This window comes from Cucurbita moschata, unplaced genomic scaffold (genome assembly GCF_002738365.1).
Source record: "Cucurbita moschata cultivar Rifu unplaced genomic scaffold, Cmos_1.0 Cmo_Scf00021, whole genome shotgun sequence".
Taxonomy (NCBI): domain Eukaryota; kingdom Viridiplantae; phylum Streptophyta; class Magnoliopsida; order Cucurbitales; family Cucurbitaceae; genus Cucurbita; species Cucurbita moschata.
Genome location: NW_019268537.1, coordinates 2,857,250 through 2,870,309, shown reverse-complemented (window position 1 = coordinate 2,870,309; position 13,060 = coordinate 2,857,250). Strand labels below are relative to the sequence as shown.

Genomic DNA, 13,060 nt, shown 5'->3' with positions numbered 1-13,060 from the left:
CCCCCCCCCCCCCCCCCCCCCCCTCTCTCTTAACTTACCTCTTTCTTCAAACCAAAACCATTTTTTTTTTTACTTTATATTCTTCTTCTAAACCAAAAGGAAAGTGGACGCTTTTGGATTGAGTTGAGCTTCTTTTAAATTATATATTCAGACTAAAATTGGATTCCCCCCCTCATTTAAAGGCTTTAACAACTATTTTTCTTCTTTTTCATACGTCTGCCATGCATTGTTCATTGAGATTCGTGGAAATCGCCATTCCTTCTCTTCGAAAAGATTTCAAAAAAGTTACCCCTTAACTCTTAACTCTTGATTCAAGATAATGATGGAAATCTGACTTGAGCTGCTGGGTGTGGCAATAAAGTAGGACACAAGTCAAACTGGGTTAACTAACTAAGATCAGGATCTTCAATTCTGTGACCCTCTTTAATTTATATCTGAAATTAGTGGAAGAAAGTGCTTCAGTTACTGCAGCAGCTGTTGTTTGATGTTCATATTTCAATTATTATTAGCTCTCTCTCAATATCCGTACAGGATGAAAATTTGTAACTAAAACCTGCCCGATTTATACATCTCCGTAAGATTGTATTCGTGGCCTTACCAAAGCAAAAAAAGAAAAAGAGAATCCTGCAGCACAAATACGAAGCTAAGAAGAACTGAGATCCCACGTTTCTTTCTCTCTCGCTCTCTCTCTCTATATGTATCTATAGACTATATAGAGAGAAGAAATAATCGAGCCCAGCTGATATGGTGTACAACCCAATATTTCTCATATAAATGCCTCCCATCTCTCCTCTCTCCATTAATTGAAACAACCCAAGTTGCCTTTCAAATTTTGTGTGCTTCTCCAAGTGAACCCTCCAAAACAAAAAAGAAAAAAAAACCCATTTCATATTCAATCCCACTTCCATTAAAAAGACAAGATTCTGGCCGCACACGGTGGAGATCGCAGCTACGGCCGCCATGACAAGCAATGGGATGGCGTTTTTTCCAGCAAATTTCATGCTACAAACTTCCCATGAAGATCATGATCATCATCACCACTCTTCTCCTCCATCTCTCAACCCAATTCTTCCTTCTTGCACATCCCAAGATTTTCATGGTATTTCTCAATCATCTCTGTTAAAAAGATACCATCTTTTTTTATTCTGCTTAAAATGGTTTCATCTTTGACATGGGTTTCAAACAATTTTATTTTGGCAGGAGTTGCATCATTTCTAGGAAAACGATCCATGTCGTTTTCAGGGGCGGAAATGGTGGAAGAAGGAAATAACGGTGAGGATGAATTTTCTGATGATGGGTCACAGGCAGGTGAGAAAAAGAGGAGACTCAACATGGAGCAAGTGAAAACACTAGAGAAAAATTTCGAACTGGGAAATAAGCTTGAGCCTGAGAGAAAAATGCAGCTGGCTAGAGCCCTTGGTCTACAGCCAAGACAGATTGCTATTTGGTTTCAAAACAGGAGGGCTCGGTGGAAGACTAAGCAGCTAGAGAAAGACTACGATCTTCTCAAGAGACAATTTGAAGCTATCAAATCAGATAACGAAGCCCTCAAATCCCAGAACCAAAAGCTTCAAGCAGAGGTAATTACTTCTTTCCATTCTATTACCTTTTCAACTTCTTGGAGCCTTTCTGAAACTCTGATCATTCATAAAGCTTAGATTTCTTTTTCCTTTTTTGGAATGGTCAAATTTAGTTTTGATATTAATTTTAGTACATGATGAATAAATTTCTCTGTCCTGCCATGCATCTAAGTGTGAGGAATGATTATTCATTAGATTGAAGGCAAAAATATGGTAATGATGAGTCCCAAAAGGTGCATATGAATGCAAATGGGAGTTCTTTTTTTTCTTTTTTAAAATATATATATATTTATATTGAAGGAAATTGATTGAATGAAAGTGTGAATTGTTGGGGGACAGATAATGGGACTAAAAAGTAGAGAGCCAACAGAATCAATCAACCTGAACAAAGAAACAGAGGGGTCTTGCAGTAACAGAAGTGAAAACAGCTCTGATAATATTAAATTGGACATCTCAAGAACACCTGCCATCGACAGCCCTCATCAGCATCAGCATCAGCACCCAACAAACAGGCCTCTTTTTCCCACGTCTTCCTTGAGGCCTCCAGCTTTGGCTCAGCTCTTTCAAACCTCCTCAAGATCATCAGACCCACCAAAGCAACTTGATAACAACAACCACCACCACCATCATCAAATGCCCAAAGAAGAGAACACCAGCTTGTCCAATATGTTCTGTGGAATGGATGATCACTCTGGCTTCTGGCCTTGGTTGGAGCAGCAACATTTCAACTGATCATCATCATCATCACCTCATCATCTCATCATCATCTCTCTCATCTCCTCCCCATAATATCAAAAAAAAAGAAAAAAAAAAAAGAAAAAAGAAATATTAATAATGTCATAATATTAATATGCTTAATTTAATTGGATTTTTCTCAGAGAAATATCAAGTTGCTGTCCTGCTTTTTCCTCTCTCTCTATCTTTCATTTATCTTCTTCTTTCAGATCTCAACTTGAAGGGTTGTGTTTTTTGGTGTTAAATTATTTGTCATTGTATAAATTAATGGAATACATATACATATATATATATATATATATATATATATATATATATTTTCAGGTGGCGGTTATTGAAAGATGTTCTTATTATATATATATATATGTAAGTATGGATAGCATGTCTGGGTGAAAGAAAAGAAAAATGAAAAAGTATAATTAATGTTGAGAGATTGATGATTGGAGGTAGAGCAGGAGCATGGACGTAATCTCATTAAAAATGAAAAGGGTATTGGCTTAGTTTTCTGTGTCAATAAAGTGAGCTGGGTTGCAATGATTTGGGTGTGCATGGGCACGGTGGACGATGGTTCTACCCATCAAAAGCCAACCCGCCTGCCTGCCTTCCTGCCCGCCTGCTATATGGTCTCCTCTAAAAATAACATTTAAGAGAGAGAGAGAGAAAGAGAGAAAGAAAAGGGAATCAAAACACACATCCCAAGGTTGAAAAGAAGACAAGGAGATGGAAGAATGGTAGAAGAAAACAGAGGAAGTTGGAGAAATGGTCGCTGTCGTGACATGGACGCATGGAGGGGGGCGAGTTTTTCTTTATCATGACAAATGAAAGCAAAGAAAATTACATCAAAATGGGGTATCAAACTCATGAAAACTACAGCTCTCAGTGTCTGTGGGAGCTCTCATGTGAACCCACCTCTGTCACCCACTTCGCTGCCTATTTCCATCTCTCTCTCTTCTTTTTCCCGTCCATCTTCATTCGTTCAGAATAATCAACCTTCGTACTATTATGATATTGTCTACTTTGAGAATATGTTACGGTAATTTTGCTTTTGATTTTTCCAAAATGAACTCATACTAATAAAGATAATATAAACATACTTTTGAAAGCAAGCATCAAGTTTATTGTAGAGAGAAAATCCAACTACTTATGATATGTGAAAATCACTACAAGTGGAGTAATATTCAGATTACTTTGTCGATCGAATATCTAAATACAAGAATATTGTTTGAGATTCGAATAACTCCACAAGCAAGATTGATCATGTTGAGCTTGAATGATTCTACATGCAACCTAAACTACATATAATTGTAAAGAAACTCAGTCATTGGATTAAAGAAAGCATAAGCGCTTCTTTTACTATATTTTTCAAGTCTGCTTACAAATACAGCATACATGACTTTATATGGCCTAAAAAATGAAACCAAAGTAAATAAAGTAAAAAAAAGAGTCTTAATGACTCTAAATTACTCTAAATTGTAACCCACCCAAAATATGTGGCATGAATTGAAACATCTTTTTGATAGTTTTGACAACCTTTTCTTTACCTCTTCGTTGAAGTATATTGTAGGATTGATGTCTCTTGGTTCATACCAACTTAGATCGTCCTATAACACCACTCCACGCTGCTAGAGGGTCTCGAGCCTTGGACTTGGACCTGGATGCTAAATGTTTGGAGGCCCAGTAACAATCCAAATTGGGCCTATCATTTCACTGGGCTGTCAGCCCACTAAGTTAGATAGCCCTACTCCCAAGTATTAAAAGAAATATATAAATTTGAAGCTTATTTTAAAATAATAATTATTCAGCCACGTGGCCAAAATAATATCCAGTAGTAGCACTCTGTCAATGACCACAAGTTGAGGTCCCCTCTGTTCGTCTTCCGACCAATGGAAACCAAGAGATCTCAAAATCATCCTTCAATCACTTCCCACTCTTTTCTGCTTCATTTCTCCCCTTACAGTTTCGGATAACGCCTCTCAATGGCCGCCTCTACTTCCATCTTCTCACCCACCGCCGCCACCGCTGCCGCCGTCACCTCCTCCTCCTCCTCTACCCACCGACCACTGTTATACAATTTCCCCTCAAAGATCACGCCACAATTCAACAGACCCACCACCCGCATCCTCGTCTCCTCCTCCTCCTCCTCCTCCCCCACCAGCACTTCTCGCGCCGCCGCCGCCGCCGCTTCGAAAAACGCCGCCGAGGAAATCGTGTTCTTCGACGGGGGCGCTCACTATGGCGACCTTGTGGCTAACCTTCTTCTGGGTTTTACTCTCTTATGGCTGCCCCTGACTGTGGCCGCAGTTTCCAGGGCGTTTAACCTCAGGTACAGATTCACCAACCTGCGGGTCACGGTCATTTCAGGACTGACGGGTGAGGACAGAAGTGATTTCTCGTACCAGGTGATCAAGGACGTTCAGGTGGTGCCACGTTTCATTGGGGAATGGGGTGATGTTGTGATCACTCTCAAGGACGGCACCAAAGTGGATCTTAGGAGCGTCCCCAAGTTCAGAGAGATCGCCAAATACTGTCTCTCAATGGCTGATAAACCGGCTGTTCCAAAAGAGAGTGGCCCTAAAGGATTTTAGACACCACCGATTCAGTTCTTCTGTTTCTTTGCGAGAGATATGTACGTAATTCTAACTTCTACTCTTTTTTATTTTTTATTTTTTCAATTTCTTCTTGGGATTCTGATGGAGAGTGTATCATTTCAAAATGTGTATCAAAACGTGGTAATTAGATTGCATATACAGTTCTGTATTGAATTTTGCAAAGAATTCATGATTACTTCTTGAAAGTAACAAGTGCGCGGATTGAGATGTTGTGCGTTTTGCTCTATAATCCTTCGAACTATTCAAGGAAATGTACTCTGTTCTTGATAAAATTAAACTCAACTGCCTGAAATCTAGGAATTAATGAACAACCGTCGATGAAGTGAAGCTCTTGGAGAGGTTAGGGACAGAATGAGTAGCCATTATCTTGAAACACAACCCATCGTCTCGCCCATATCCTTCAATCTAGACAACCATGGGAGGACACAATCTGAATCCAAGAAATGTAAACGTAACCCATTGAGTTATGTTGTTAATAGTTCATAAGGTTCTTTAATAATCCTTATAACAGTTCAAAGCTTTCAAAATCTATGGAGTTTGTAAGCATCACTGTTATTAGGTAAGTAATCTATCTAATCACCAAATCACCACAATAATTTACCAATTTAAAAACAAAATTGGAACAAAGAATGTTCTCTACTCCACTGTTGAAGACAATATATATATATATATATATATATATGAATTGAAAATTTTGATTTGGTACAGTCCATGACTCAGAGCTATCATTTTGAAGGCCAGGTTACCTGGTTGGGGCTGTGGCAGGGCTATCATTTTGAAGGTCAAATCATTATGCTCTTTAACCATCATTTGGACTTCCGTTCAAATTTCAAACCAAAGAAAAGTTTGAGTTCATCCATTTTAGAAGTGCAATTTATAAAGCTTAAATTTGGAGGGCCTTTTTGGAATGACTTTTAAAACTATACGAGCACAATCAATCCACAAGTTGATTGCTTTGAACTGAAATGAAATAGAATCCTAGAAGCCATTGTTAAGGAACAAACCTGGGAGCATCTGATCTGACCCAAATGTGATATGGTGTGGACATATCTCATAGCCCAATCTGAGCCCAAGAATTGGGTGTGTGCAAGGTAACTGAAGATGGGAGGGAATTGTAGGCCAAGTAATGGGTAGCTTGGTGGTGGTAGGCCTATTAATAATCATTGAGATGCTATGGGGCTTGATAATAGTGATCATCATAATAAAGTCCTGCCCCATTTTAACCCACAACTTTGTGCAACGACTGCCGGTGACAACTGACAGGCGAGAATGCGACGTCTGTGACAGTGTGTAATAAAATCTTGCTCAAATGGTAATAATGGCTTAAATTTCATGCAAGTCTGCAGTTTGGAGTGAAAAAGAGGAGGCCATCCATTGCCAACTTTTTAACTTCACCCCCTTGAGACTCAAGAGGAGAGACCCATATTTGGGACCCTCCTCAGGCCTTCAAAATTAAACCAAATCATTTCATTTGACAGATATGAATTAAGTTTGATGAAGATATGGCCCAATCAAAACCCTCTTTCAATCATATAAACATGCTTGGAGGTATGAGTTTTACCACATCCACTAAAAGTGCTAAAAGCTCATTATCTAAAATGGAGAGATTAAAGCAAAGGAGAAAAACTAAACAAGAATCAAGAAAGTGAATTACTTTAGTTGCTTGGGGAAATTGTATGGTTAGTTTTGTAGCCCCAGGAAGCAAAATTTGGTGGGAATACAGTCTTTTGACCATGTTTCAGGATTTGTCTATCTGACTTCTGCAGAAGAAAAGGCACAAATTTAAGTGAATAAATGATCCTAAGAGTGGGTTTTGGAGGGGATGAAAGATGAACAAGTGATGGGAGGTGGTGTCAAGTCACAGGCCAGAAATGGGAGAAAGAGGCTCACTCAGTGTGCTCTGTTTGCTCTGTTTTGATAAAGAGATTGCCCCATTTTTTCTAACTTGACAGAGTGTAATTCATCCTCTCTTTCTCTTTGAAACTTCAACAACATCATGGCTGGGGCTGGCCCTCACCTCCACTTCACTTATTAACATAAGCCCTCCAAATGAAACCAAATCCTCTGCATATGGGAGTTCGATCATACAATGATCTTTCTAGATATTGTAGTTATTAATCCAAAGTGGGAGTATTATGCAGTGGTGGAGCAGTGTGCCCCCAAGTTTAAGACATGATTACAAACCAAAAACATCAATGGAATTTGATTTTGTGTTGATTATTGGGAACAGTATTCAGTGTAGTAGGTGGAGACTGGAGTTTTGGGGTAGTGGGATTTGAATACAAACTGTCTGCACACTGATATACAAACATCAAGACTTAACATAAACAGTGAAATGTTCCCTTCTTTTTAATTTTGTTGAACAGTGAAACGAAAGTGGGTAAGAGTATTAGAAATAGCAAAAAAGGGCATAGGATTCCCAGAACTTTTCTCTTTAGCAAGAGCGTGAAGTGTAAGAAAAACATATGAATGAGCTTAAAAAGGTGGCTCCAATATCCAGGAAATGGGGTGCCCACATTTGTTGGAATCCCCAAGCAACACACAACCCCAACATACACATAAAAGCTCAATGGCTAGGCATCAAATTATCATTGCACAACACTCTGATTTCTGTTCCACACGTGGGTCCTTTGGTTTTGTAACATGGGATCCGCCTAAGTTATATTTTGTTCCAAACCCATCAAGAAATTAAAACCAAAAACCAAAAACAAAGAGAGATTAATATTTGAAAGATGAAGAAAGCAAGATTAGTATTGATAAAAAGGGAGATGATTAAGGATAATGAACAAGAAAATGGAAAAAGAGGGGTAGAAAGTTATTTTGTACTCTTGGGTTTGCTTTTGTCTTTATGTTTATGTTGAAGCAAAAGGGGAAGCTTTATTTGTAGGGTAAAACGCTCCCCCTCTTTTGAGCCTGCTTTTGAGACCTTAACACACCAAGAGTTTTGAAGTGGTGGATTAAGCCACCAAAAAACTAGAATGATTAGGGGAGCGCCATTACCAAATCCTCATTTGGGACCCTCCACATGGAATATATTACACAGTGGATTGTTCTACTTCTCGTCGATTGAAATATTATTATTGTTATTGTTAACACTGAGCACTAAAAACAAGACACGTTAATGCCAAGGTCTATGCCAAATGCATTGTATTCTATTAACAAAGCAAAGCAAGTTTAGCAGATCATAAAGTGGCAGTGGTGTGCCATTTTTGTTTGACTGTCTGTGTCTCTTTCTCTCTGTGAGGTCGGCTACCTCTTTTCAAAATGCCATTAACTTATAAAACCATCTTCATTTCTAATTCTATAGTCCTAACCAGTGGTGTGATGTTGGGAATAGATAGAATTCTCATTGTTTGTTTGATCGGATATCATGAGTTTTGGTAATGCTCGAATAAGCTTCGACCCCATCAGAAAAGGGAGACTCATATCATCCTTATCCAAAGAGAAATAAGGTTAGTTGTAATAGTCTAAACCCACCGCTAGCAGCAACTGGCCATGATATCATTTGTAGCAACTCAGGCCCACCCATCGCTAACGAATATTGTCATTTTTGGGCTTTTCCTTATAGGCTTTCTCTCAAATTTTAAAACATGTTTGTTAAGGAGAGGTCTTCTAAAGAATATTTTGTTTCCCTCTACGATCGACGTGGAATCTCACATTAGTCGAACTCTAATTCTCTAAACTCCTTAAACTCATGCATCAAAGGCAATATGGTAGTACCACATCGATGTTCTTTGATGATTCGATAAATGTACAGTTGCAACATGTGGATCAAATGAATCTTTCCGGTGTAGATTATAAATTTAATTATATCAAATTTAAACACCTTGAGATTACAAATATTTAAACACATGATTTATTATTTTGATTCCTATCTTAAAATGACTAATAAACCCAAAAAGTTAAACCTGTTAACCGGTGATTGAAGGATTAATTGTGTTAAAAGCTGTAACTATTTATGATTGAAGTTAATTTGATTGATGTGTTCAACAGAAGAACAAATAAATAAATAACTACTTGTAGGATACTCAATGGTTCTTTGTTGGGAAGTGGGTTAAAAAAAAAAAAAATTGACTACAAAATGAGTAAAATTTAACTATATAGGTAAAACTAATTTCTCCATGACCTATAACTTTTGAATTGATTCCTAACACCATATTTTCAAATAGGAAAAATAAAATAAATAAATAAATAACTAAAAGTTTTGTGTTCATATATTCATAAATCAACCCTTTGCAAAAGGAAAGAAAGCATCAAGTAAAAAGCAACCAATTTTGTCAAAAGATTTCAATCCAATGCTGCTCAAATTAAAAAAAAAAAAAAAAAATCAAATACCAGAAAGAATATTTATTTAAAAAATTATATATATAATTAGTTCTACCATCCAAACTAGATGGAATTTACTATGGCAGTGCGTTGAGATTTGTGGAACTAATCATGCCTTAACGTGTGCTAGCGCACTTTGACTCAAGCGCACCATCTGAGGTACGAACCAACCAACGGAGAAGCAAACTAATAACATTATTAAATTCAAAACTAACCAAATTTAAGTCAATTATTGAATTTTGTCAGGAAGTATTGAAAAGAATCCTTTAATTAGAATCTAAAAAAGATTTAATATCCGTGACCCATTGTGAATGCTTTAAAAAGATGGAAAACTACATTTGATAGTAAAGCAAAGCAGCATGTCCTATAAGACAAATCATGAATCCAATAACCATAGAATATCACAGCTAATAAGAGTATATTAGGACAAAAAAGCATATTATAACGTAGACCCATCTCCCTGATATTGCCAAAATCCTTGCTCTCTTAATTATTTTAGTTTCTAATCATTCCAAATATTCAGCTTTAATTAGACCCTTAAGCCCCATTTTGTTTTTGCACCTAAAGGGAAGAGGAAACATTTGTTAAAATGTGGATTGATTATGCAGCCGCTGAGGTTGGCATAATGAGCGGTTCCATGAAAAGCAAAAAAAGAAGAGGCATAAGTGATGATAAGCCCCACATCTATGTTATCACTTCATCAATCTCTTTCGGAACTTGGGCCTCCTCCTCCTCCTCCAATTCTAATCCTTTTTTGGTTCTTATTTGTTTAATTAACTTTGTTAGTGGAACCATCTATAATAATGCCCTACCAAACTCCATTACACACACTTCACTCATAGCTTGGTTAGAGAGTGGCACGTCTAGCAGCATTTGAAATCCACTGACACAAAGATGGTGGCAATATGTTTATTGAAGTAGGCGTTGGGAATGGGTAGCAGAAAGGGGAGGAAATGATTCCGAAACTGAGCTGGTATGGGTTGGAAAAGGAAGATGGATCCAGTTTGAGGATTGGTTTTCAAATACGTGTTTGAATGGATGCAGCTTTGTGTAAATTCAAGTACTGAAAGCATGTTTTAAAGGAGTAGGACAAAAGTGAGAACACAAAGATGAGAATATGTGACCAAAGTATATATACTTCATTTTGTGTTTAAATAAAGAGAAAGCTAAGAGGAAAAAGTGATGTTGTATGCACATGTGTGGGGGAGAAATCAATGACATTGCACATCCAATTTCGATAAATGTTACGATCTAGACCCATTTTAAAATTATGAGGTTGATGACAATATATAACGAGCTAAAGTAAACAATATCTGCTGGCGTGTAGTTAGCCTGTTACAAATGATATCAAAAACAGACATCTGATGGTTTGCCAACTAGGATGTTGGGCCCACATGAGATCACACATGTGTTGGAGGAGGGAGGTTTGCTTAAACAGACAATATCTACTAGAGTAGACTTGAACGGTTGCACATTTTTTCAAATATCATTAAAATTGTTCTCTCCCCGATTCGATAGATTATAAAAGTACATATATTATAACATCACATACCCAGAATTCATTTTGCTACATGACTGTATTACCTATTTTTTCGCCCGGTAACCAACCTTGAAAGCTTTCACTACTTTACCATTACGAATTTAATATGAAAATATGGAAATAAAAAAGCGAAAGGCGGTGTACATATGTCCAACTTGGGTGCACTTTTTCATAAGTTTGGCCATATGCATTGAAATCTTGATCACTCCTTTTCCTAAACAAAAATATGCATAGACATTAATTAAAATAGGCAACTTTTACAAATTAGGGTGCCTTTCAAATTGAACATTAAGTTTGTGTAACAATTAATTGGGGTCCAGGCGTGCATTTTGTCAAACATATCCGTAACGCGCTTCCATATCTAATTATTATTATTATTATTATTATATCTTAAACAAATGTAAATACTAGCAACCAACCAAACAAGAAATCTAGAAAAATTAAAGAAAATAAATTAAAGTGTGCTTAGACGATGGATATGACCAAACGTTATTTTCACTTTAAATCAAACAAAAAAGAAAAAAAAAATCCGAAAGCTGACAAAATTAAGCATTAATGGGGTTCGGAGGAAAGGAGAAGGGGACGTTTATATTTCTTTCCTTTTATTTTATAATTTTGTTGATATTAAAAGTGGGAATTCCATTATGACACTATGGAACTATTGCTTTATATATATATATATATATATATAATTTTAAAAATAAAATAAAATTGTGAAAGTGATCATATATGTATAAATAAAAAATACTCTCTCTATTGGTGTGAGACTTTTAGAAAAGCCCCTATGAGTTTATGCTCAAGACAATTATTGTGAGAGTCGTGTTCATTTAACAAGAGAATAAAATAAAATATTTTATTTTAAGAGTGTGTGGGGGGTTTTGCATAGGGTTCCACTCCCACAAGGGTCGGTCTTTTTCTGGGTGTTATTGGCATTTGGATGGGCATTTGTGGGACAAACATCACCGTCCCCTCCACAATTACTCCTTTATTTATATATATATATATATATATATATATATAACAATTAACATCTTATTTTCAAGATTCCCTCTTTTTTGTAACTTACTCATCAATCAATCTCATATTCAAATAATCTTATTAATTTCTTTACTTTTTTGGTTAATTAAATTTAATTTTTTACTTGTTGATATCTGAATTTGGACACTTGGAATATCTATGAAACATGAATATTTATTCGTCCTAATCAAGAAGATCGACTGATTAAAGAGGGAAAACGTCAGGAGAAACCATGTATGTCAATTAATTTTAAATTATGTTAAGATGAATAAAAATTAAAAGAAGATCAACCAATTATAAAAATTCAATTAAAAATATTTAATCAGCTCTTAGAAGTTTGACAAAAGGTGTAACATCATGGGTACGTTTCAATTTTCCATTTGTCCTCATAAAAGATGTATAGTTAATTTTTTAAAAGAAAATAAATTTAAAGCTAAAATTGGAAAGTAATTGTATTTTAGAGGTGAAAATATTATAATTTTAATTTTTTTAAGAGGGGAATGCAATCACTCTTTTTAGGCGGGATATTTCGCTGTCAACAAGAGGGAGTGGGTGAAGGATAGCGTTGTGAGGGGTCCATTCAAAAGATATAAGCTTAAACAACTTAAATCCGCTTCTTTTATCTCCACGTGTCAGTCTTCCATCTCGTCCACCTAGGACGATCGACACAAAACTCTATGGATATTCGGTGATCAGTTCATATCACTGCTGACGTGGAAATAATCTTATGAACATATTTTCATATAATAATTCAGAATTTTCATATTTGACCACACATGTATTTATGTCACACCCACCAAGTTACCTCCACGCATGTTGGGTTCAAATTTTCAAAAATTCAAATGTAGAATATACGTGAATTCACATTTTTCATTAATTGTTTACACACGAAAAGCACTCCCAGTCTCACAAATATCATATGTCAACCATTTATTAATTACTCAAAATATTAACTTCTGTCACACCCCGTTTTAATTAATATATTCAAAATCCAATTCTGCATGGAGGGTATGTGTAAGCTACTTTTATGGGAACTTATTTATTTCTTTTAGTAAATACATTTTTAAAATTTAACTTAATAGAGAAAATTTTCAAATTTTAAGAATTTATTTTTTTTTGTTAAGATAAAAATTTAATAAAATTAAAGAGGAATAAAATATTACTCATGTGACATGCATGTGTGCATGCATACATACATGACACATATAAAGGGAATAAAAATAATAATAATAATAAAAAAAAAAAAAAAAAAA

The 13,060-nt window shown here is 36.0% G+C and overlaps 2 protein-coding genes across 2 annotated transcripts; both read left to right on the top strand.

Moving 5' to 3' along the window:
* Positions 1-623: 623 nt before the first annotated feature.
* Positions 624-2,491, top strand: LOC111458890 (homeobox-leucine zipper protein ATHB-13-like). Its single transcript, XM_023101746.1, has 3 exons — positions 624-1,099; positions 1,201-1,580; positions 1,920-2,491. The coding sequence occupies exons 1-3, from the start codon at positions 961-963 to the stop codon at positions 2,310-2,312; spliced, it is 912 nt and encodes a 303-aa protein (XP_022957514.1). The 5' UTR covers positions 624-960; the 3' UTR covers positions 2,313-2,491.
* A 1,692-nt stretch (positions 2,492-4,183) lies between these two features.
* On the top strand, positions 4,184-5,352 carry LOC111458208. The gene is made up of 2 exons (XM_023100718.1): positions 4,184-4,941; positions 5,222-5,352. The coding sequence occupies exon 1, from the start codon at positions 4,292-4,294 to the stop codon at positions 4,898-4,900; it is 609 nt and encodes a 202-aa protein (XP_022956486.1). The 5' UTR covers positions 4,184-4,291; the 3' UTR covers positions 4,901-4,941; positions 5,222-5,352.
* Positions 5,353-13,060: the final 7,708 nt, after the last annotated feature.